Source organism: Betta splendens, chromosome 19, assembly GCF_900634795.4.
Source record: "Betta splendens chromosome 19, fBetSpl5.4, whole genome shotgun sequence".
Lineage (NCBI taxonomy): Eukaryota > Metazoa > Chordata > Actinopteri > Anabantiformes > Osphronemidae > Betta > Betta splendens.
In genome coordinates, this window is record NC_040898.2 from 4,400,079 (window position 1) to 4,427,153 (window position 27,075).

General features: G+C 46.0%; 1 protein-coding gene and 1 long non-coding RNA gene across 2 annotated transcripts; both read left to right on the forward strand.

Annotated features, from left to right (window-relative positions):
• Window positions 1–6,123: 6,123 nt before the first annotated feature.
• LOC129603428 (uncharacterized) lies at window positions 6,124–10,687 on the forward strand. Its single transcript, XR_008693284.1, has 2 exons — window positions 6,124–6,172; window positions 6,414–10,687. It is a non-coding gene; the product is annotated as an uncharacterized LOC129603428 (long non-coding RNA).
• Window positions 10,688–23,077: 12,390 nt separating this feature from the next.
• LOC121201842 (GTPase IMAP family member 7-like) lies at window positions 23,078–25,347 on the forward strand. The gene is made up of 2 exons (XM_041068502.2): window positions 23,078–23,161; window positions 23,662–25,347. Exons 1-2 carry the CDS (start codon window positions 23,119–23,121, stop codon window positions 24,684–24,686), a joined length of 1,068 nt encoding a protein of 355 aa, XP_040924436.2. The 5' UTR covers window positions 23,078–23,118; the 3' UTR covers window positions 24,687–25,347.
• Window positions 25,348–27,075: the final 1,728 nt, after the last annotated feature.

The following is a 27,075-nucleotide window of genomic DNA, read 5'->3' on the forward strand; positions in this document are numbered from 1 at the left end:
TGTGACGTAATATGTCATAAGGTGTGTGTGTGTCTCTATGCAGGGCCGGCTCTGGGCATAGGTGTACTAGTCGGTCGCCTAAGGGCGTCACCTGCTGGGACGCAGGTGGCGCCCTTCAGAAAAGAATGTGCATAAATGCGCGGGAGAAAGGGAGAAACCGCAATCAGGTGGGGGGTAAAGGGCACAATATCAGGATCTCACCCAGATCACCAAAACAATTCTTCTCTGCTCTCTGTGTGGGTCTGCTGCCTGGGTGGTCCCTGGCCAACTCCACTAATTGCCAACCGTGTGTTGCAGGACCAGCGTGGTCGCTCTTGTGGGTGTGGCGGACTAGAGGTGAATTCCTCTCTGGGCGCCGGGCTTCCCCTAGTGGGCTAGCTACAAACTGTGGGTGTTAAGGCGCTATTCTCTGGGGCTGACCCTCCAACTGGGGGAGTGTTTGCCTCTATTCTCTCAGGGTAGACGGGCGGTGGTCTGCTCGGGTGTTTTCTCTGCGGGTGCTGCAGCTTCTCTAAGGAGTGTCTGTGTGGGCGGCTCGGGTCGCAACGCCTGCCATCCAGAGTCTACATCCAGAAAGGGATGTAGGCTCCCTGGCTACTAGGTCTCTTCCGTCCGCTCACTTGACTGGTTGCAGCTTACAGCTTTACTAACCTTGCAGTGGAACACACAACACAATAGCCAATACACAAGCTTCATAATCTTAGCTGTAAGTATTGTCATTTACTATTATATATATTAATAATGTTTGAAGATGATCTAGATGAAGGAAACAATGAACTATTGTTAAGTATTATTAGAGCATTGTACTACTAGTTATTTTAGTGTTAGCCTAGACGTTGGTTTTCATAGTATCGATAGTTCCCACATTCACTTCATGTCGCCCTGCTTGGGACTATAGAAGATCAAGAGGACTCCAAGAACCTTTATCCAGAACTCAATGGGAAAGTGTAAAACAACCCTAGAGGCCAACTTCAAGCCGATCGCCCAAGTCGACATCAAGTGCGACATATACCAAGGAGATGCTCTGTCCCCACTGCTGCTCTGCATAAGCCTAAACCCCCTCAGTCAGATCATCATCCACACTGGTTACGGGTACTGACTACGGAATAGCACAACCATCAGCCACCTCTTCTACATAAATGACATCAAGCTTTATGCCAAGAGCGAGCAAGCTTTCAACTTACTGATACATACCACCACGATACACAGCCAAGACATTGGAATGTCATTCGAATTGGATGATAGAAGGAGATAGCGATAGAAGCCACTGACATAAAGACAAGGAAGCTCCTCACAATGCACGGAAGGTTTTACCCCAAATCCAGGACCTTGAGACTGTACCCTAAGCGAAAGGAAGGAGGCCGAGGATTAAAACTGGGAGAGTGGCTCCAGCAGATCCCAGGATTAACATCTGACATTGCATCAACATTGCATGTTACAGAGAACCCCTTTTCACTGATCAAGACTGTTATGCCTCGGTCTGGGGCAAAGACGCAACAGAAAAAGTTGCTGTCTTCCCCTCCTGTCAAGCCCAAATAACCAAACCAAAACCAGAATTCGTTGGTAGCGTTTATTTGCTTCAAAAGAGAGCAGTGCCCAAAATAACAGACAAAACAAATCCTTCCACGCCTGTAATGGAAAAATTGTACTTTAATGCTCTTGTGTTCATTTCTGACTCTGTACAATAACCATGCATTCTGTACATGTTGATTAGACCCAGAACTGAACATTACTAGACAAACAATCTATCTTCCTCTCAAGGTTCTGTCGCACATTAAGTGCTGACATCTAATGTGTTTGACTGACCGATTGTTTATGGCTTGTGTCTGCCTTTTACCCCTGGTCTCTGGCTCCTTTCTATCTGATGCCCCACCAGACCCAAGGCTGTAGACCTTGTGTATTCCCTGTGTAATATAAACATCTTCACCCACAGTGTGATAGGAAGATTCCACCAGGTCCCGGGAGAAAGGTTAAAAGGCAGAGACAACCTCAGAACGGGGTGATCTTTGCAATATACCTCCATGGTGTATGTTCTGATCTCCCCAGCTGGCTTTTTGATTGCTTTCCTCATTATTTTTATTTTCTTTATTATTTCAATAAATCGCACAAAAGGACAACTCTCTCTCATCTGCCTTTATTGCAAAATTTCCACCACAGAAATTGGCGTCTACGAACAGGATCCGCTGCAGGTCGTCTGGACGGTGTGATCAGGGACGATAGTCCTGAGGACTAGGGTCGCTCAGCCTCCAAACCTCTACAGCTGTTCTGAGTGGGAGGACTGCTCACCCGTCTGGATCGTCTCTGACGAGATCCAACGAACTCAAAATCCAACCTCTGCTCGGCCCGGTGAGAGAGATTCCGTTTTGTTGCGACTTGTTAAGGAAAAAAAAAAGAAAACGGGTTTGAAATTGGTTTCAGGTATTCGGGTTTACTTGGGTCTGATCATTTGGTTTAAGGAAAGTAAGGCAAATAACAATTAATTCTAAAACATCCGCAACTAGACTAAAACAAACAACGACAAAAGAAAATATAACTAGGAAAAGAGATAATAATATTTCTAAAACGACTATGTGGCTGAAAACATCTAAAATATAATAATTAGGACCAAACAATTTAAAAAAAAAAAAAAAAAAAAAAAAATAATATTCGGGTAAAATTAATTAGGTCAAAGTCTGCCCTGGTGGCCGAGACGGTGGTTGCTAAGGGTTGGCTCGTGGGACCGAGCTTGTTTTTGTCTGTACTGAGGATACAGACCAGTGTGCAGATCTGAGCGCAGTCCAAAGGGAGTGGACAAGAAATAAAAGACGGCTTCTGTAAGACGGAGCGCGTTTGCAGGGGTTAGTGTTTTTGAGATACGAGGGTCTTAGAGGGGCCTGACGGTGAGGGACCACTTCCGAGAATCCTGTCGCTGATCTGAGCGGTTCCCTTTCTACGGAGACGTCCGTGGAAGAGAAATTTTGGAAAAGGTTCCGGCCGGAACACAAAAAAGTCTAAGGCAGAAAACCGCCGGGACTCTGAAAGATGGGTTCGGGGCGATCTAAGTCTCCACCACCAGACTGCAGCATTACAAAATTAATGAGACGTAAATATGGTGATGAGTGCGTGTCATGTCTTCACGACTGGACAAAACATTATGGGTTCCAAGAAGGTGGATCACTCAGTGTGAAGGACATACGCGCTTTAAAAGAAAAATTAGAAGAAAAGGAGAAACAGCTCCGCAAAAGTAGAACGATCAAAGTTAAAACCTTAGAGGAAATTGAATTAAACAAAAGATGCCTTGAAATTTGGGTTAAAGAATCAGAACGCAGGGAAAGATTGAAATGCCAAAAAGAACTAGGAGGGAGAAAGGACAAGAGTAGTGACGTAGCTGGCAGAAAAGATAACAACTCTGTGGAAGCTTGCACACCACCACCATACACACACACACACACAACATGATGAGAAACAAAGCGCTCCCACTGTTTCTGCTTTGTATCCTTTTGCAGAGCTGAGCGCGGTCAAGGTGAATCCTGACCTGGACTCCTTCTACGTCAGCAGGAGGGCCGGGCAGGGTGGACAGCAGGATCAACAGCCTGACCAACAGCAACAGCCTGCCCCACATCAACAGCCTGCACCACTGCAGCAGCCTGGCCCACTACAGCAGCCTGCACCACTGCAACAGCCTGGCCAACCTCTGTCATCAGGAGCTGTAACATCAGCTGCAGAGCAGTCAGAGCATGTGGAGGACAGTGTAAATGCCACACCAACTCCTGGAACGGTGACACGGATGTTCTGGGCCGATTCACCTGTCGGCTTCATTCCTACATCATCCACTGCCATAAGCTGTGCCCATGCACCAACTGCCGCCACGAGTGCTGCCTCTGCAACTACCAGCGTTCGTACCCTGAGGAGCAACACACCAGTAGCTCCAGAAATCAGCTTGCCCATGGTGGAAGTGGCCGGCCCTGAAGGAAGCATGTTAGTGCACAGACCATGGACTAGCGCTGACATAGCTGACTTTGCTCACACTCTTCCAGACATCACTGTATCAGGAAAGACATTCGGTGCCAACCTTCTGGCACCAACTTAAATGATGGATTCGTTACCGCAGTGAGGACGCTTGTTGCCCACCTCGAAACTGCGTTCCCCGACAAAGTCCGTATGATTAAAGTCACCACATGCAAACAACAACCAGAGGAATCAGTTGATGACTTTGTTCACCGCCTCACCACTGCATACAACACACACGGAGGAGTTCATCCGCCCCCTGAAGGAGTGGGAGGACTCATCTGTTCAACATACGAGAGTCACCTGTGTGAACTGGTGATGAAAGGCTTACTCCCTGAAGTTTTTGACGTCATGAAGCAGTCATACATCGGATGGAAAGAAGAAGCCCGTCTGTCTGACCTCACAAGATACGTACACCATGCTTATGACACTCTCCAGCAGAAGAATATGGCAAAGAAGGAAAAACAACAGAGCGAATTGTATCTGCCATCCTTGGAGATGTTCTCTGCAATGCATAACAATAACAGAGGAGCGGGCAGGTTTTGTGGGCGAGGACGAAGAGACTTCAGACGGAATTGGCCCAACAGAGACACAGGAGGCGCATCTGGAGATCCAGGAAACATTTGCCACATCTGCGGCGAGATGGGACACTGGAGGAAGCACTGCTATGTCAGGTTCCACCCTCCCGGGCACTCTCGTCAGACTGACTAGAGGAGGAGCCCAGCGAACGTTTCCGTTCACATGATGACGTAGACGGTACCGCGCAGGCACACACACACACGCTCACACTTGGTACATGTTCAATTGATTCAAATTCATGCTTGCCTGCTTGCAACGAAGACTTGCTTTCTGCTCAAAACATCCCACAGAGTGATTTTGAAAAGAATAACAAACAGCTAAATGACAACTGCTGCATGACTTTACAGTCAAATGGTTTCAAACAATTTCCTGAGTTTGCTCTGACAGTTGAAGGTGAACGTATGATGTTTTTAGTAGACTCAGGAGCAACAAATTCGGTAATAAAATCTTCCATGTTTTCCAATCCACCTAAAATGAGTGGATGATTTGTGCACACTATAGGTTCGTCTGGCCAGACAATAAAAGAAAAACTTACTGTTCCTCTGTCTTGCACAACATCAGACGGCAAGACACTCAAACATTCATTTTTGCTTTCAAACTTATGCCCAGTTAATCTATTAAGAGATCTCGTGTGTAGTTTAGGTATTTCACTGATTTCCACTCCGGAGGGAGTGCAGGTCACAATGTAAATAATTATTCTTTTGTTTGTGTTAATTTCAGCTCAGAGCCGCTGCTCTACTCTTATCAGTGGCTGCTGAAGGGAGAGGCTGTAACTGAGGCCCTCATACAGGCTGCTCGACAGCTTGTTTCCTCACAGAATACGACCTTTAGAGACGCATCTGACCTGTCTTGTACAGCACATGTGTCCACTGGTCCTGATGAGAAGTTTGAAAAATCATGGTTACGCACACATGCGGACAAACTGACCTCAACCTCTCTAGTTTGGGATGAACATAGGTCTGCGCTTGCGATTTCTCTCACTAACGAACAAGAGAGATTTGTTGATGCTTATTCTACAGATCCACATGTCCTTCTGTCAAAACATGACGGAGACAGATGGCAGGACTTGGGTCCTTTCGTGGACAGATGTCAACGGGAAGGAGACTGGCAAACGACTTCTGACCCGAATGTGATGTATTCACCTACTTTGCATGCTTACAAAAAACTTTTTCAGTCTAACTTTCATGCGCAGCGTACAGTGCACTTGGTACCTCAACATTCCACACACACTCCACACCACGTGTTTTTGTCGGAGGACGCTCTGACGCAGTATCCAGCCTTACAGGAAGTTCCAGCTTCCCTGTGGGCCACACACAAATATGATGTAGGTTTGATCAAAGGGTGTGACCCAGTGGTCATCACGCCAAAATCTGACTACAGACCATGCAAACAGCAATACCCTTTAAAGAGAGAAGCAATTGAAGGAATAACACCAGTGTTTAACTCTCTGTTGAAAGCAGGAGTCATCGTCCCATGTGACAACTCTCCAGTGAGGACTCCACTCTTCCCAGTTAAGAAAATCAGAGACAAAGGACAGCCAACAGAATGGAGGTTTGTCCAGGACCTGCAAGCAGTAAATGCGGCGGTCCAACCACGCGCGCCTACGGTACCGAACCCCTACACCATTCTTTCTCAGGTTCCGCCCAAGGCTAAATTTTTTTCAGTAATTGATTTGGCCAATGCTTTTTTCAGCGTGCACATTCACAAAGACAGTGAATTCTGGTTCGCTTTTGAATTTAACGGAAAGTCATACACCTTTACCAGACTGTGTCAGGGGTATTCAGAAAGCCCTACCATCTACAATATGGCACTGAAAGACAGCCTGGATGATCTTGTCTTGTCCCCAGGCACCGCCCTGCTGCAGTACGTTGACGACTTGATGATCTGCAGTGAGGATCAGGAAACTTGCGCAGCAGATACGATCAAGCTGCTGAAACACCTGCATGCTGCAGGCCACAAAGCAAGTCTGTCTAAATTACAGTTCATTCAGACTGAAGTTACCTTCCTAGGTCACATCATCACCGCTGAAGGGAAATCCATTTCACCTAAAAGAGCTGAAGCTATTCAGAACCTGCCTAAACCGTGCACATACAAACAGCTTATGTCCTTTTTAGGCATGTGCTCTTATTGCAGGAATTTCATTCCTAACTGCGTCGTCTTGGAGGCTCCGCTTAGAGCTCTGATGCAGACGTCTTCTGCATTCACCACCCGCCTCACGTGGACTTCTAAGGCTGAACAGGCGTTCACCGACCTCAAACTAGCTCTTCAGTCGGCTCCTACTTTGGGTCTGCCTGACCCTACGTGACCTTTCACCCAAACAGTGGATGAGAAATCAGGTTGTATGATCTCTGTCCTTCTACAGGATCACGGAGGGCGTCCACGCCCTGTAGCCTATTTCTCTGCTAAGCTTGACCCAGTCACTGCGGGGCTCCCACGATGCCTCCGAGCAGTGGCTGCGGCAGAGAAAGCCGTGCTGGCATCACGTGACATTGTTGGCTATTCTGATGTCACCCTGCTGGTTCCTCATGCCGTGTCTTTGATCCTTTTGGAACAAAAAACATCACATCTTTCTACAGCCTGATGGCCTAGATACAACACCATCTTACTGGAAATGCCAAACATTAGTGTCAAAAGGTGCAATGTGCTTAACCCAGCCACTTTGTTTCCAGGCCCTGACGATGGCGAGCCTCACAACTGTGTTTCGGTCTTGAACCAGGTCTGCACTCCGCGCCCAGATCTGTCGGAGGTGCCAATTCCTAACTGTGGCCTCGTTCTCTTTGTTGATGGCTCCGCCTCTAGAGACCCAGCTTCGGGCCGCTGTCAGGTTGGATATGCAGTCTGCACCTCTCATACTGTTTTACATTCTGGCGCTTTGCCAGGACATTACTCTGCTCAGGCTGCGGAGTTGATCGCACTGACCGAAGCCTGTAAATTGGCTGAAGGGAAGTCTGTTACTATCTACACAGACTCCAGATACGCTTTTGGCGTCACACACGACTTTGGTGCTCTGTGGAAACACAGAAAGTTTTTGAAATCTGATGGCAAACCTATCTTGCATCATGATAAGGTTGCTGATCTGCTTGATGCAATTCTGTTACCAGCTGCAATTGCTGTATGTAAGTGCCCCGCACACACTGGGGGCACTGATCCCATCTCTGCTGGAAACGCACGCGTTGATGCTGCTGCGAAGGCAGCTGCTCGACATCCCCTTCCCTTTGTTCCCTGACTCTTATCCTCCACCTCCACCCAACCTCCCTCTCCTCCCTTTGCTCTCCCTGATCTTCAGACATTCTCTACCCCACAGGAACGCAAGCTCTGGCTGACGAATGGCGCCACCAGTAGCCATGGCGTTTGGTATGGCCCGACGGCAAACCTTGCCTACCTAAACACTTTTTCCCTCATTTCGCGAAGTTGACACATGGATTAGACCATGTATCAAAGGGGGGAATGTTAGATGCTCTTACAAAACATTGGTACACTATGCGCAAAAATACTGTGAAGCATATACTGTATGACATGCGCCCAACACAACCCAGGTAAGACGACTGCCAAACCACTGGCAGCTCACCCACCACCGGAACAGGCGTTTGACCATTTAATGCTGGACTTCATCGAACTAACGCCGGCAGAAGGTAAAAAGTATTGTTTAGTGATTGTTGATATGTGGTCAAAATGGGTGGAGGCCTTCCCAGCTAAATATGCTAACAGCCATGCAGTTACCTCTTCCCATTGTGCTCTCATACATGAGAATGAGGAGAAGGATGAGAACAAACCTCAGCCCGTATGAGATTCTATTTGGTAGACCTCCTATGATGGGACTCCACCCTGAGACCGAGACTAGGATTTTACCACCTACTGAAATGTGCGAAGACGCAATGCTACAGTACTGTAAGAACTTATCCTCTGTTCTGTCCCAAATCTCCAAACAGGTGAAAGCGGCTCTGCCCAAACAGGCGACAGAACCACTGCACATCATTCAACCAGGAGACTGGCTGATCATTAAGGAGCTTCGCAGGAAGCACTGGAACTCAACGCGGTGGCAAGGTCCCTTCCAAGTCCTTCTGACGACCAACACGGCTGTGAAGATTGCAGAAAGAGCGACTTGGATCCACTCCAGCCACTGCAGGAAGGTCCCGGATCCGACAGACGACCCTCCATCTACATCTACACCACACGAGAAAACCACCACTGACGAAAAGAATTGAGAAGGACGACCCTCGCTGTGCTCACACACGCACTGAGGCGAGGCTGCGTTGACCGTTCAGCTAAAGGTGCGAGCCAAGCGCCGCCTGAAGCTGCGCCGGTGAATCACACTATCAGACCATACATCTACACACACACTCCTGAGAAAACACACACACGAGCAGCCTTGAGTTGCCGACGCTGGACGACGTGTAGACTCTTCACATCACGGGGAGTGACAGTGACTCAGACGACATTGGGAGGAAACCTGGCGGTGATAACGAACCCCAAGTGTCTCTGTGATCAGCTGATCACAACCTGAAGAACCCCAATGAACTGTCAAGGTGTCAACAAACAGGTTGGAAACAATCTAACGCTACTGTTCAACAGGAAGAAGAATACATTGATTGTGACCCTGTTGTTTTTGATATGTTACTTTAATATTTGCTCTAAATTGTGTGGTTGATTACATGTATGCCTCTCTGTGATTTTATCCACTATTTTTGAACGAAAACATTTTACGATAAGCATATCTAGAGTTGTTTTCTACTTGATTCACACTTTCACACAAATTTTTATCTTCCACTGACGCAAAATGACATCCACCAGACGAAACAAGATAAAAATGATTGTCATATCGACGATGACAGCAATATGCGTGGTCACTCTGACATTCGCATCAACCGAAGACACTCCACCGCACACCGGAGTCACCCACAAATCGATCATGCTTAGTTTGTGCCATTAGAGACCTGATGACCACGACGGAACAATTGCCCCACATAGCGAAGACAACATGGCAGAATAGAATGGCCTTAGAGATGTTATTAACAAAGATGGGAAGTGTTTGTGTCAGGTTTGGTAAAACATGCTGTACCTTTACTCAGGATGATTGAACATGAACTGATTGGAATCAATTATAGGCTTATGTCCCTGTCTTTCCAAAGCTCATACACAAGGGTTATTCTAGTATAACTACCCACAAAAACAGCTCACAATCTTTTATCCCTACGCCATTTACATCTTTATAAGCAATACATTTAACGAATCATGTTTAAGGAATGCTTTATTACTACAGAATGAATACCACGATTGACAATTTTTATTCTTTCAATGTTTGATTAATGTGTAATCAAAAGGGGGGAATTGTAATGGAAAAATTGTACTTTAATGCTCTTGTGTTCATTTCTGACTAAGTATAATAACCATGCATTCTGTACTTGTTGGTTAGACCCAGAACTGAACATTATTAGACAAACAATCTATCTTCCTCTCAAGGTTCTGTCGCACATTAAGTGCTGACATCTAATGTTGTGTTTGACTGACCGATTGTTTATGGCTTGTGTCTGCCTTTTACCCCTGGTCTCTGGCTCCTTTCTATCTGATGCCCCACCAGACCCAAGGCTGTAGACCTTGTGTATTCCCTGTGTAATGTAAACATCTTCACCCACAGTGTGATAGGAAAATTCCACCAGGTCTCGGGAGAGGGGTTAAAAGGCAGAGACAACCTCAGAACGGGGTGATCTTTGCATTATACCTCCATGGTGTATGTTCAGATCTCCCCAGCTGGCTTTTTATTTGCTTTCCTCATTACTTGTTATTTTCTTTATTATTTCAATAAATCGCACAAAAGGACAACTCTCTCTCATCTGCCTTTATTGCAAAATTTCCACCACAACTTGGTAAAGGATTTCAACAAACGTGCAGTCTGTCTTGAGTGATTTTAAATTCAAGTAGTTTAACTCCTCTTGCAATAAATCTACAATTATTACTTGGGCAATCAAGATTATTGTATTTCTGGCACAATTGAGATAAAATGTGCTAGAAAAATTAGTAAAACTCCTAATACTCATCATTGTCATGATACCATCTAGTGTAAGTTTTGGATGATTTAATGTATAATCTTTTTTCCCAAATAAAGTAATTAGTCCATTATCCATTTATTGTGGAGGTGTGGGTCAATGTAATTAACCCCTTTATGCCATGTTTTACATTTATTCAATATTAGATCAATGTTCAAAAAAGCTGCTTGCAATTGAAGAAGTCTAAGCAGAGAGTATAAATGTATGTAATTACGTTTTCATAGTTCACTTCTTTATTAACACACATGTGTAACACACAGTGAATCCCACACTATCGTGATCACCAGTGTCACATCCTACTCAGAAAATAAAATGACATTTACAATCCTGAAATTGATTATATGGTTTTGGGCAGGTCTGAAGTTGTTTAGGTGATTCAAAAAATTCAAGATTCTAAACACTTTATTATTCCCAGAGGGAAATTATTTGATGATGATGATGATGATGATGATGATGATGATTTTTTAACAGTTTTTATGTGTGCGTCTTTTTTGCCATGAAGGTCTCATAGGGGAGTTTTTTAGAGGGGGGCATGAGGGTTAAGTTACAATAAGGTTAAGTTGGAGTCCTTGAATAAAGGTAGTTCAGTAGTGATCATCACATCAACCAGCCACAGCCAACACAACTGCTGCATGTCCCACTAACACACAGCTCTGTACATGGCAGCATGATTCTGTACTGGATGTAGGAAGCTTCCTGCACCTCTGCATGAGGTGTTTGCATTGTTCCACTAACAAGTACATTGTGTCTCCTTGTGTACCTGCTTCAATTGGAGGAGGGTCGTATTAAACCCCAACTGTACAACTTATTCTGGCACTGCAGACTGAGGTCAGGAAATAATAACCAGATCATGCAAGAAAATTTTCAGCGTGTGAGTCACACTCCCATTGTGTTGTAAAATACATTATCCATCCATCCATTTTCTTAACCGCTTACTCCCTAGTGCGGGGTCACGGGGGTGCTGGAGCCTATCCCAGCTGGCTACGGGCGAGAGGCAGGGTACACCCTGGACAGGTCGCCAGTCCATCGCAGGGCAACACATAGACAGACAACCATTCACTCACACACTCACACCTACGGGCAATGGAGAGAAGCCAATCAACCTAATGCACATCTTTGGACTGTGGGAGGAAGCCGGAGAACCCGGAGAGAACCCACGCAGACACGGGGAGAACGTGCAAACTCCACACAGAAAGGCACCAGGGCCCCCTCCGGGAATCGAACCCGATTCCCGGAGGCGACAGTGCTACCCACCGCACCACCGTGCCGCCCCGTAAAATACATTAATAAACTTAAATTACAGAAGAAGTGATTATCAGGCAATAAGACAGTAATTGTCACTGCCCGAATCAGAGTCAAGGAGAACCACAGAAAAAAGAAAAACAAGACACTTTAATAAAGTTCTTTACAAAAAACCTCTCCTTAACAACCATTACATTAACCCTAATTTTGGCATTGAGGCCTTGGTGTTGGCAGGGTACATAGTGCCAAGTCATTAGTCTGGTAAAGTCTGGTCCTGTGTTTTGAGTCCTATGTTAATTCCAAAGTCAAGACCTATGTAACTTTAACATGACTTTACCACAACAGTCATGGTTTAGATTATACAGTACATATGGCTTTGCTACGTACACAGCTTGGTATGTGCTGAAATTGCTACCTGGTTAACACTTATGCACGACTGATATGTGATGCAACGCTTGGCTAATGGGGTGTCTTCACAGGGCTACAACGCTCAAGTGCATGGTGTGGCTGTGCCAAATGATGCACATCTAATATGCAATATACTGTAATGCATGACTGCCAAGGTACATATAACACAAGTGTTCATGGTAGTCCCCTCAGCAGAGTAACATGGTGTGAGCTGTTCTAGTTCACACCAGATATGCAGGTCATCCCCCTCCAAGGCAAGAAACATAATTAATTCTTTTAAATAAACATTATCTTTGTTTGGTTGATTGATTGTTTGTCAGTATCTGACTCCAGTTTCCAGACTCTCGTTGTTGATGATCAGATCACATTTCAAGCAGGAACCTATTAAACAGTTCTTAGTGTTTCTCTCCACTGTAGGTGATCAAATGTGCCTCTAATCCAAACTGTAGTAGGCTGCCAGGAGGTGACCACTGGTGGGCTCTGTTATGTTCTTTTTCAGTTTAGGCCTGCAGTGATTCTAGGTAGTTGTTAATATCATTCGTTCACCTCTCTGCATTTGGTTTCAGTGCCAGTCAGGTTCAGTCCACCATAACACTGATGGAGTTGAGAGTTATATATAGTATAGGGAGTGGCATGGCTATACAAGTCTAGATAAGTCTCCTTTTTTTCTCACTTGACTGGTTGCAGCTTACAGCTTTACTAACCTTGTAGAGGGACACACAACACAACAACCAAAAAAAAGCTTCATAATCTTAGCTGTAAGTACTGTTGTTTACTATTATAACTATTAATACTATCTGAAGATGATATAGATGAAGGAAAAAATGAAAACTAATATTAAGTATTATTAGAGCATTGTACTAGTTATTTTAGTGTTAGCCTAGATGTTGGCTTTCGTAGTATCCATAGTTCCCACATTCACTTCATGTAGCCCTGCTTGGAACTATAGAAGATCAACAGGACTCTAAGAACCTTCATCAGTCATCACCAGAACTCAGTGGGAAAGTGTAAAACAACCCTAGAGGCCACACAGAGACAGCACAGAGGCACTGATCCCAGCAGCACAGGAGTGGGCTTTGAGTACCAGATCAACAGAGATTGGGATCTACCACATCAGGCAGGGCCCCAGGTGCAGGCTGTGTAAAAATGCCCCTGAAAGCATCCAGCACTTGGTTGAGGCTCCAGCAGATCCCAGGAACAACATCTGAGATCTCTGTCCAGAAGAGTGCAGTTCCAGGAACAGCTAAGATACTGAGCAGGACCCTGAAGCTCCCAGGCCTCCAAGACCGCTCCAAAGAAGGTGTGTGTGTGTGTGTGTGTGTGTGTGTGTGTGTGTGTGTGTGTGTGTGTGTGTGTGTGTGTGTGTGTGTGTGTGTGTGAGTCCATGAATTTATTTTTAAATTTACTTCAAATACATGAAATGTTTATATTCTATACTGTAAATCTAAATTTCTTCCACTTTGTGATTTAAACATTTTATTTTCTTACATCGCATGTTACAGAGAATCCCATTTCACTGATCAAGGCTGTTACACCTCAGTCTAGGGCGAAGATCCTGTCTTCCCCTCCTGTCAAGCCCAAGTAACCAAACCAAAACCAGAATATGTTTGTAGCATTTATTGGCTTCAAAAAGAGCAGTGCCCAAAATAACAGACAAAACACATCCTTCCACGCCCTAATTAACCTGCTTGAAAATAAATGTGGAAAATAAAGGACAGGGCGACTTCCCTATGCTCCTAACATCTACATGAGAAAAACGTATTTACAACAAAAAAGGCTTCCTCCTACTTACGTGCTACCAACTGCTGTTCATACTACACAACAGTATTCTTTTAACATTTCAGAGTTCACAGAGTGCACTGACGAGTGATGGGGTTGTGTTATGGGAAAAATTGTTTCTTCCTTATTTCTATGCAGTTATTATACGATTTATGTTATACGATTTATGACTTATGTTCTGCAATTAATATCTTATGTTTTGTCTTACTGTATGCATTTGACATTTCACCTAGATTGTTCAATGGTTGTCTCTACGTGATAGACTCTCAACTCTAGCTCCCAAACCCAAGGTCGGGGAGTTGTGTCTCTGTCTGTTGAGACTTGGTGCTCCTTTCTCACAGATAGTTGGACGTCAGCAATGCAGGTGTGAGAATGTAAATATCTTTACACACACTGCGCCAGGGAGGAGATGGTGCATGTTTTTGATTGGGTTAGAAAGACGTTCCACCCTAGTCGGACAGAGAAGCTAAAATGAACCTCCTTCTTTAAACGGGCCCCTGCAGGCTGATTTTCGTATCTGTTCTTGACCTTGCCTCTGTCTTGCCCCTGCTGGTACCTCAGGTGGATTTACTGTTCTTGACCAATGCCTGTCTGACTGCTACTGCCTGCTATTTTAGATCTGTCGACATTAAAGCTCCTTTTTGACTCAAGACCTCTGTGTGAGCTGTGCATTTTTGTCCAACCTATAGCGAATGCAGAAAAGATTCAATTCATTAACTATCGTCATCATCATCGATTTATGACAAGGACCTCATCAGATCAGTGGAGACAGTGGAGTAGTCTCGCCACAGAACCATGAAAGCTATATCTTTGGTGAATTATGACTCCCGTTGCATCTGCTTATCGTCTGAAAGCTTTGCGAGCAGAGCCGGTTCATTTCGTTAGTTCCCGTTTCTGTTCCAATTCATGCTATACTTTCTGCCATGTGATTCTCAGCTGCTGTAAATTGGTCATCAGGTCTGTTATTTAAGCTTCAGTACCCACCTCGTATCCTTGCCAGATTGTTTGCTCACATACCTGTGTTAACTCTCCAGTGTTCGTTTTCTAGTAAGTCTCACCAGTGTATCTAATCTAATTTTTGTTCCTGACCTTGACTTGCTTGCTCCCTCGGTTCTAGTGTTTTGGACTTCGCCTTGTGTTTTGACCTCTGCTGGAAACTGAGACCAGTGTGTACTGTGCATTTGGGAGATCCGCAGCCTGAAGCACAGGACCTTTGTTGGCAGTCCAACAATCCATCCATCCATCCATTTTCATCCGCTTATCCGGGGCCGGGTCGCGGGGGCAGCAGTCTAAGCAGAGAGTTCCAGACCTCCCTCTCCCCGGACACTTCCTCCAGCTCTTCCGGTCCTCCTCGGGGCCTCCTACCGGTGGGACATGCCCAGAACACCTCCCCAGGGAGGCGTCCAGGAGGCATCCGAACCAGATGCCCGAGCCACCTCAACTGGCTCCTCTCGATGTGGAGGAGCAGCGACTCTACTCCGAGCTCCTCCCGGGTGACAAAGCTCCTGTCACGGCGCTCTAGGTAGCGGACCCACACGCACAGCGGAGACAAGGTTCAATGAACAACAGGGTTTATTCGAGCTCGTGGTCAGGCAGGCAAGGGTCGGTACACAGGTAGATCATCGGTAGCAGCACAGACGAGGATAAGGCAAACGGATGTCAAAAACAGGCAATGGTCAGACTCACACAGGCAGACGGGATTATCACAGGCTGGGCTGGAGACATGGTCAGGAACAAAACAGGATCACAAAGCACGGCAAGGTAAAGGTAAGAATGCTGGAAAGTTGAACGGGTGAATGAACAAACAATCTGGCAAGGTGCTGGGCTTAGAGGTGGTGCTTAAATACAAAGAGAGTGATGACTGATGAACTGCAGGTGTGTACAATGACCGGGTGAAGCAGGAACAGCTGTGATGTAACGTAAACCGGAAGGTGAAGCTAGAACCAAAAACAGAGACCGGGAGATTACCAAAATAAAACAGGAACTACTGTGCTAAAACGGGACACAACAAGAAACAAAACCTCAGATTGTGACAGCTCCTCACCTTATCTCTAAGGGAGCGCCCAGCCACCCTGCGGAGGAAGCTCATTTCAGCCGCTTGTATCCGTGACCTTGCCCTTTCGGTCATGACCCAAAGCTCATGACCATAGGTGAGGGTAGGAACGTAGATTGACCGGTAAATTGAGAGCTTTGCCTTTCGGCTCTCAATTTAGCCGGTACCACTCAACCTCCTGCACAAGCTCAGGCTCCTTTCCCCCAGTGACGTGACATTCCATGTCCCAATAGCCAGATTGGTTATCCAGGGATTGGGTCGCCTAGGCTCCTGCCTTCGACTGCTGCCCAATTCACTCTGCACCGGCCCCCTACGGTTCCTCCTGCGGATGGTGGGTCCACTTGAGGATGGTCCCACGTCGTTCTTTCAGGCTGTGCCCGGCCAGGCCCCGTGGGAATAGGCCCGGCCACCAGACGCTCGCATACAAGCCCCAACCCCGGGCCTGGCTCCAGGGTGGGGCCCCGGCTGCGCCATACCGGGCGACGTCTCTGGCCTTGGTCGTCTGCCTTTCATAGGGGGGTTGTGAACCGCTCTTAGTCTGGCTCGTCTCCCAGGACCTGTTTGCCTTGGGAGACCCTACCAGGGGCATTTAGCCCCCGACAACATAGCTCCCGGGGTCATTCGGGCACACAAACTCCTCCACCACGGTAAGGCGGCAGTTCAGGGAGGAGGCAGTCCAACAATTTTTTTTTAATTTTTATATATATTATACTGTCCTTCCATGCAATTCAGTTTACATTTAATTTGCACTCCAACAAATTGCATGGAAGTACAGTATAATATATAAAAAAGCACTTCATGCTGCTTGAAAAACACATTGTTCTTTTAATTATTGCTGATTATTGGAGGATTGCTTCATTCTTTTTGCTGATACAAATTAGTCAGTGAAATCAATCCACTTTACAATGATCCATCCAACACTGGAAATTCATTTAAAAGTGAATGCAAACATTTAAAAATAAAATTTGTTTTTCATGTTTGACAAACTCAGTCCTTTTCAGAGATTCAAATCATTTCATTTTTATTTATACCAACGGACACTGATGCCTACATAGCTATGAATTCAGTGAATTAGATGGAATCTGTCACAGCTCATGTCATTTAGCCACTGCACTCAGTCGTTTCCGGTTTTATTTTGTCACCACTTCCTGTCTCAGTCATTGTTAGTTTCAGTCAGCCTTGCTTCCAATTCTAATCTACTCACCTGCCGGTCGTTTAGTCATCATCACTTAATATTTAAGCACCACCTCTAAGCCCAGCACCTTGCCAGATTGTTTGTTCATTCACCCGTTCAACTTTCCAGCATTCTTACCTTTACCTTGCCATGCTTTTGATCCTGTTTTGTTCCTGACCACGTCTCCAGCCCAGCCTGTGATAATCCCGTCTGCCTGTGTGAGTCTGACCATTGCCTGTTTTTGACATCCGCTTGCCTTATCCTCGTCTGTGCTGCTACCGATGATCTACCTGTGTATCGACCCTTGCCTGCCTGACCACGAGCTCGAATAAACCCTGTTGTTCACTGAGCCTTGTCTCCGCTGTGCGTGTGGGTCCGCTACCTAGAGCGCCGTGACAGTACAATCTGGCCACACTCGGACCCAGCCGGCGTCTTGCATCGGTTTTAGGGCTGCAAGGGATTTTGTTTTGGTGTACTTGGACGTCGCAGAGTCGCGATGGTGTTTTCCTGTTCGAGGCTGCCGGAGGACCTCCGTTGGTGCTTCGGGGAGCTCGCGAGGAATTACGCGGAAGCCCCCAGTCTGAAGGCGCGGCTCCGCGTTATAAAACAAGCGATTGCTATCCTGGAGGAGGAATTCTGGTGGCTTGACTACCCGGAAGTGCAGACGCTTTTTGAGAGGCTCCAGGCAATGCGGAAGGATTTGGCACGCGCTCTGCGCGCGGCGCCCGCCAGCGTCTCATCAGCTGTTCCTGCTGCACCGGAAAGCGCTCCCGTCGTCGCTTAGTCAAGCCAAGCTCATGTTCCTGTCATCGTTCAGTCAAGCCAAGCTCACGTTCCTGTCGCTGCTCAGTCGAACCAAGCTCACGTTCCTGTCGCTGCTCAGTCGAACCAAGCTCACGTTCCTGTCGCTACTCAGTCGAACCAAGCTCACGTACCTGTCACTGCTCAGGCGAACCCAGCTCACGTTCCTGTCGTGGAGCTCACTCCCCTGTTGCCACTCAGGCAGATCCAGTCCCTGCTCCAGACGCCGCTCAGGCAGATCCAGCTCCCGTTCCAGACACCAGCTCATCGGCCCAAGTCCATGCCCACGCTACCGCCATAGTTCCCCAGTCCCATCCAGTCCGTACCGTGGCCCCGGCTCCTGCTTCAGCCCTGGCGGTTGAGGAGGTGAAGCCCACAGCAAGTCGTCGGAGGCCCAGACGGCGTCGACGACAGCCGGATTCCCCTGTCCAGGCTCCAGAGGACTCGGCCACAGAAATCAAGCGGCCCTCTCCGCCAGCAGAAGGCACTCTCGCTCCATCATACGACTTGCCCATCTCCATCGCAGGCATCCCGGACAGCATCTTCCTGCGGATCCGTGCCCAATGCGCCCCTCCGGTCCTGTTCCTGTTTGCACACTGGCTGAACTCCGCTGAGGCAGAGACCGACCCGGTAATCAAGGAGCGTCACTTCCGTGAAGCCGCCCTGCTCATCGCTCGGAAGCCTACGCTGCGCGAGGCCCTGGGTTTCATTGAACCCCCATCAGAGCCTGCACCCGTTCCTGCATCAGAGCCTGCACCCGTTCCTGCATCAGAGCCTGCACCCCTGGCCCCAGCGTCTAAGCCTGCACCCCTGGCCCCAGCGTCTAAGCCTGCACCCCTGGCCCCAGCGTCTAAGCCTGCACCCCTGGCCCCAGCGTCTAAGGCTGCACCCCTGGCCCCAGCGTCTATGGCTGCATCACGGGCCCCAGCGTCTCTGGCCGCAGCGTCTCCTGCGCCTCTGGCTGCAGCAACCCCTGCCCTAGCCTCACCTCAGCCATGCCAAGCTCCAGCTCCAGCTCACGACTCAGCTCAGCCACGTCAGGCTCAAGCCTCAGCTCAGCCCGCAGCAGCTCAAGCCTCGGCTCAGCCCGCAGCAGCTCAAGCCTCGGCTCAGCCCGCAGCAGCTCAAGCCTCGGCTCAGCCCGCAGCAGCTCAAGCCTCAGCTCAGTCACGTCAAGTGCAAGCCCCAGCTCCAGCTCAAGCCTCAGCTCAGTCACGTCAAGTGCAAGCCCCAGCTCCAGCTCAAGCCTCAGCTCAGTCACGTCAAGTTCAAGCCCCAGCTCCAGCTCAAGCTCAAGCCTCGGCCCCGCCACGCCAAGCTCAAGCTCCATCTTTACGCCAGCTAGCGGACACCCCTGGCCAGTCACACCAGGCCTTAGTTCCTGTTCCTGTCGGCCATATTGAGGCCGTTCCTGTTCCTGTCGGCCATATTGAGGCCGCTCCTGTTCCTGTCGGCCATATTGAGGCCGCTCCTGTTCCTGTCGGCCATATTGAGGCCGCTCCTGTTCCTGTCGGCAATATTGAGGCCGCTCCTGTTCCTGTCGGCCATATTGAGGCCGCTCCTGTTCCTGTCGGCCATATTGAGGCCGCTCCTGTTCCTGTCGGCCATATTGAGGCCGCTCTAGTCCCAGTTCCTGTCGGCCAAGTAGAGGTCGTTCTAGTCCCAGTTCCTGTCGGCTCCTCTGAGGAGGACGCCGTTCTAGTCCCTGTCGGCTCCTCGGAGGAGGACGCCGTTCTAGTTCCTGCCACTGTCGGCCCCTCGGAGGCCGCAGCCCCCGACGATCCCCAGGAGGGGGTCGTCCCGGCCGCAGCGTCTGCCGCAGCGTCTGCCGCAGCGTCTGCCGCAGCGTCTGTTGCAGCCCCTGCCGGCCTCCCGGAGGAGGTCGGTCCAGCTCCGTCTCCTGCCGACCTCCCGGAGGAGGTCGGTCCAGCTCCGTCTCCTGCCGACCTCCCTGCCTCGTCTCCACGTCTGTCTTCGCCTCTGGTTCCTGCCTCGTCTCCACGTCTGTCTTCGCCTCTGGTCCCTGCCTCGTCTCCACGTCTGTCTTCGCCTCTGGTCCCTGCCTCGTCTCCACGTCTGTCTTCGCCTCTGGTCCCAGCCTCGTCTCCACGTCGGTCCTCGCCTCTGGTCCCAGCCTCGTCTCCACGTCTGCCCCTGGTTCCGGCTTTGTCTCCACGCCTGTCTTCGTCGCTGTTCCCGGCTTCCCGCCAGCTTTCGCCTCGCCTGCCCGACGGAGGGCCAGGTCCTTGGCGAATCCTGTGGCAGGGATGGCGCTGCCTCCTGCGTCGTCGGCCGCCTCGACTGGCCGATTCCGGATGCGACTCCCTGGCTGGAGGGCGCGGTTTCCTGCCACGACGATGGCGCGGCCTCTGCCGCTGCCGACCACCACGTCTCCTCAGCCCCCTAGAGCACCGCCGGTCTGGAGAGCACCAGCACATGGGTTGGGCCGCGGGAGGCGCCTTGTTTCGACGTCGAAACAACTCCAGCCTTGCCCTCAGGCACAAGATGTGTCGTCTCGGCCTGGCGGCTGCACGTCTCCAGCCCAGCCTGTGATAATCCCGTCTGCCTGTGTGAGTCTGACCATTGCCTGTTTTTGACATCCGCTTGCCTTATCCTCGTCTGTGCTGCTACCGATGATCTACCTGTGTACCAACCCTTGCCTGCCTGACCACGAGCTCGAATAAACCCTGTTGTTCACTGAGCCTTGTCTCCGCTGTGCGTGTGGGTCCGCTACCTAGAGCGCCGTGACAGAATCAAACCATTATTATTGTTACATTTGTTATTTGTGTCACAGGGGTGCAAGGTGAGGGACCCAAATGCACAGCTCAGACAAGACTTGAGTTTAGTAGCTTTAATTTGGATCGTCGTCAGGCAGGCAATGATCGGTACACAGTAGATTCAGGTAACAGTGCAGACAGGTGTGGGGTGCCAAATGTAAAAGGAGCACCTATAACTTGTTTTCTCACATTTAACTAAATGACACAACATGTTTTCTCACGTTTAGTTAAATGTGCAAAGGTCTAAATGTAAATGTTAAATGTAAATGTTAAATGTAAATAATAAATGTTAAATGTAAATAATAAATGTTAAATGATCGCCGAGCGTAAGACTGAATATTCATGAATGTGCAAGTAGACTCCACCCCTACCCTCAAAAAGCGCTGGTCTATGATCAGAGACAAGAACTCAAACACCTTAAACAGTGCGCGCAAACCCCGCCCCACATCTGATCTGGAAACTTTTGTTTTTTTTCCCAGGTTTGAACAGGGCAAACATTATTTTTATTTACAAAAAAATTAAAACGTTCACATGTGATTTGCCCGGTTTGATGTAGACAAAACTCTTCAAAGCATCACATGGACTGGATCCGCTACAGTATGTGTTTACGCATAGGACACGTGTATAGCGTCCTATGACACGTGTATAGCGTCCTATGACACGTGTATAGTGTTCAAAGAAAGAGGGTCAGACTAGATAAGTACTTCTTCCTACTCCCCTTCAAGCATGTAATAAAGATAATGATTGTTTGTGTTGATATTTTATGAATGTTATATGAATGAGTTATAAACTACATATAGATTTTTCATTTTATTTTTTGTTTTCCCACTTTGTTGTATTGTAAATGTACGACCTATTCTCTATTGTATATTTCCTTTTTTCCACATGCTTTGGAAAAAAATAATAATAAAATTATACTTACTATGGTATTCAAGCATATTTGCATTTAGCTTTTTTTCATATATCAATGTAATGGTTTGAATGACATTGGAAAAACCATGCTTTTCACCACAGATTTCATCACACACTGTGCTGTACATTATACATAGATATCTGTATATTTTGGTTCTTTTTTCTAATGTGCTCTCACTCTAACTGCTTGAGATAGATGGACGCCCACCCTGAGTCTCATTTTGCTGAAAACGCAACATTAACTTTAACACTTACAGGTCATTTAAACTCTCTATGGGTTGTTTTTTTTCTTTCTATAACCCAACATCCCTCCTATAATGACTAAGATGACTACTGCAGCCAAAACATAACATAAGGAGTGTTGCTATAACTTGCTAAAAAGTCTATAACATCAGAAATGCAATCAAACTTAAGATAAGAAAGGATTATTATTATACTGTACTAGCAATGGATGTGTTTATCTACTGATATGTGTGGAGAGATGTATGGATCACTTACCAACACTGTGTTTGTCTTTATCAGATTGGTTTGTGCTAATGCTTCCAAAGGTCAGACTTGTGTCCATGCTGATAGTGATGCTTCATGGCTTCTGAGTAGCAGCTCTGAGACGTTGTGCTCAGATTTCTTCTTAGTTTATTATTAAGCTTTCCAGATTCATCCAGACCCAATGGGTGCAGACGTTGGTGTAAGAAGGATCATTTGTTTTAAACCATATGAAATAAAAGGCAAAACTCAGAACAGAATTGAGTGTAAGTTGGCCTCAGACCAGATTCAGACCAGGTGATGTTTGTTGCATGTGGTCAGCAGCTTCTCTGACTCCTTCCTGCCACCAAGATCTGCTTGTTTTTCTTTAGCTTGGGTTTTTCACCAATCTATCACCGGTCAGTTAATGTAGTCTGTCCCTAAGTTTCCCATTTTATTTGGTTGATAATTTGTCCTTTGGCTGTGGAAGACGCTTTGTTTTCTATCATGACACCTCAGTCAGTGAAACCTTGAATGGGAAGCTGGCTTTCACTAAAACAAAGCCTCAGTAGTTTCTGGTGGACAGGGTAATAAGAAGCCTGGCTTTATTTACTTTGTAACAGTTTTGTCTTATTTCATTTCTCTAACATTACATAAGTTGAAAGTAGAATCTCGGATCAAACAGAGAAGAAGCAGGTCTGATGATCATATATTTTCACAGCTGGGTGTTAAAGAACTGTACTAAAAGAAATCTGTTGAGATTCAGCTTTGCAACAGTTTTGCTTTCACTTTCATTATGATCAAAGCGGAAGGTTTGGTCTTGGTTGAAGATCATATAAAAGCTGCAGCAGCAGAAGCATCTGCATCTGTGTCGTACTAAATCAACAAGGGCCATTAGTCATGGACGGCACCTTTAACAACCCAAGTGTGTTCAGCAAAGCAGGTGGGTCATGATGCTACAATTGTATTATAAAGTTACATATGATATTTGATCATTTGTAAACAACCTAAATATGATAAATATGATTTGACATAATGTAATACAGTGAATATACAGCAAGTATCTCATATATATATATATATATATATATATATATATATTATATATATATATATATATATATATATATATATATATATATATATATATATATATATAAATGTCTGTCAACTGATTCAGTTACTGATTAAGGCTTATGGCTCATTATGAGGTTACACTTCTGAAGTCAGGTTTTACAGTAGGCCGTCAATTAAACCTTGTTTCACAAACTGATTGAATTCAGAGAAGCAAACTTTTTTAAAAGCCACTTCCTACCAGAGACACCGTTCTGTAAAATGTGAGTCTGGACATGTTTGGTCAGGTTACACACATCACAAAGTGATCACAAAGCTAAATTTGTTTTACATAGAGATGATTTAACTTTTAATATGTTATCTACATAGGATTCATCACAAATGATGAAGGGCTGAGGATTGTGATGGTGGGAAAGACTGGAAACGGAAAAAGTGCCTGTGGAAACACAATACTGGGTCGAAAGGCTTTTGTGTCAAAGTGCGGTGCTCAGTCTCTGACTGTTCTCTGCAAAAAGGAAGAAGCTTTGCTGGGTGAACAGAAGGTTGCTGTCATTGACACCCCAGGTCTGTTTGACACTAGATATGACGTGGAAAAAACCACCAAAGATCTGAGTAAGTGCATCTCCTTTGCTGCTCCTGGACCCCATGTCTTCCTGGTGGTCGTCAGTGTGAAAAGATTCACTGAAGAGGAAAAGAAGTCAGTGGAGATAATTCAGCAAGTCTTCGGTGATGCTGCAGACAAATACAGCATGGTTCTCTTTACTTGTGGTGATTTGCTTGAGGGAACCATTGAAGAATTTATTAAAGAATGTCTAGACCTTCAGCATCTTGTGGCCAGATGTAACAACCAGTATCATGTCTTCAATAACAATGACAAAGATAATCATTCTCAGGTCAATGAGCTGATGCAGAAAATTGGGAACATAGTGAGGCAAAATGGAGGAAGTCATTACACCAACGAGGATTTGCAAGAGGCAGAAAGAGCAATAAAGAAGGAGGAACAACGTATCCTGAAAGAGCAGGAAGACAAAATACGCAGAGAACAAGAGGAAATGGAAAGAAAACTAGAGAAACAGGTGAAGAAAATACAAGAAATGCAAGCTTTGTGGGAGCAAGAGAAAAAAGAGAGGGAGGAAGAGAGGAAAAAAGAGAAAGGTGAGAGGGATGAGGAGAGACAGAGGGAAAGGAAGGAGAGAGAGGAAGAGAGAATGAGAGAGAGAGAAGAAAGAAGCAAAGAGTTGAATGAACTAAAGGAGCAACTTGCAAGAGTAAAGAACCAGGAAGCAGAAAGGATTAAATCCATTAATAAGGCTGAGGCGAGAAAGCAAGCTGAGGAATCCAATCCTTGGGTTCTAATTGCAAAGACAATTCAAAGCCTGTGCAGACCGTCTTGAACAAGTAGTTTACTGTAACTTCTCTTGTAATAAAAACACATTAACTCTACAAATATACAGTATTACTTGGGCAATCAAGATTGTTTTATTTCTGGTGCAATTGAGATAAATCATGTTAGTGAAATTAGTAAAACTCCCTATACTCATCATTGTTATAGTATAAGTTTTGGATGATTTGTTTTGAGAAATGTATAATTATTTCTATTCTAAATAAAGTAATTAGGAACAAATGTAATGAAAATTATATATTTTGCACTTTTCTTTTATTAGTTCCTTTTTTCCATGCATGCGTCTGTCGAGCGGTTGTGGCCTTTGCAGACGTCTGCGTCTGTGCAGGAAGCCCATCTCTTTCTTGTTGTCTTTGCACCTAGACTCTAACAGTCTGTGGGTGAGGAGCAGGGCGGCCTTTTGTTGAACTATGTACTTTGCCCCAGTGAATTTCCTGTTTCCCCCTGAGAACGTGTAGCTTGAGTTTGACTGTAAATGTCAGCAGCTCTGCCCATAGGTGTAATCATACTAGTAGTTGTTTGTTAGACGCTAGGATGTGGTGATGTGTGTATTAATACTTGGCGCAGAGACAGACAATTCAGATCATCTTCAATGAACACTTTGTGCGCACATTGCCTTGTCTCTCCACACATTGGTGTTGGTGTTTGCATGCAACAAACAAACTTTCTGGATTCTTCTCTTCATTGAGACACTAGAAGTCCTTAATTCCATGTTTTACATTTATTCAATATTAATAAAGCAGTTAAATTTGGTATTCCAATCTGACTGATCTTTTATAAATCCAAGACGTGTAAATTATCCTTTGTTAAAAAACATAATTATAATATATATATATATATATATATATATATATATATATATATATATATATATATATATATATATATATATATATATATATATATATATATATATATATATATATATATATAGTTTCTGGTGGACAGGGTAATAAGAAGCCTGGCTTTATTTACTTTGTAACAGTTTTGTCTTATTTCATTTCTCTAACATTACATAAGTTGAAAGTAGAATCTCGGATCAAACAGAGAAGAAGCAGATCTGATGATCATATATTTTCACAGCTGGGTGTTAAAGAACTGTACTAAAAGAAATCTGTTGAGATTCAGCTTTGCAACAGTTTTGCTTTCACTTTCATTATGATCAAAGCGGAAGGTTTGGTCTTGGTTGAAGATCATATAAAAGCTGCAGCAGCAGAAGCATCTGCATCTGTGTCGTACTAAGTCAACAAGGGCCATATATATATATATATATATATATACACACTCACACCCACTCCATTCTCACCCTCCGCAGGTTGTCTCATCCACTTTCCAGGCTCGGGTCCTCTCGGGACCAGAGGCCAGGGAGCTTGAGGGTTCTGCGCAGTATCCTTGCTGTTCCTAGGACTGCACTTTTCTGGACTGAGATTTCGGATGTTTTTCCAGGGATCTGTTGTAGCCACTCCTCCAGTTTGGGGATCACTGCCCCAAGTGCTCCGATATATATATATATATATATATATATATATATATATATATATATATATATATATCGGAGCACTTATATATATATATATATATATATATATATGGCTATGGATACCGACTCCGGAACGGGGCCACCATAAGTCACCTCCTCTACATGGATGACATCAAGCTGTACGCCAAGAGTGAGCGAGACATTGACTCGCTGATCCACACCACCAGGATCTACAGCTCGGACATCGGGATGTCATTCGGACTCGAGAAATGTGGGAGGATGGTGACAAAGAGAGGCAAGGTAATCCACACAGAAGGGGTCTCACTCCCAGAAGGAACAATAGCAGACATTGAGGACAATTACAAGTACCTTGGAATACCACAGGCAAACGGCAACCTTGAACAGGCAACAAGGAATGCGGCAACAGCCAAATACCTCCAACGAGTAAGGCAAGTCCTAAGAAGCCAGCTCAATGGCAAGAACAAATCCCGGGCAATAAACAGCTACGCTCTGCCAGTGATCAGATACCCTGCGGGAATAATAAGGTGGCCAAAGGAAGAGATGCAGACCACAGATGTTAAGACACGAAAGCTCCTCACCATGCATGGATATGTTAGTAGCGTTTATTTGCTTCGAAAGGGAGGAGTGCCCAAAATAAAAAACAAAACAAATCTTTCCACACCCTATTTAACTTGCTTGAAAATGAATGCGGAAAGGACAGGGTGAATTCCCTATGCTCCTAACATCAACATGAGAAAAACGTATTTACAACAAAAAGGGCTTCTACTTCTTACTTACGTGCTACTAACTAATGTTCATACCACACAACAGTATTCTTTCACAATTTCAGAGTTCACAGAGTGTACTGATGAGTCAGTGGGATCATGGATGTACCCGTAGT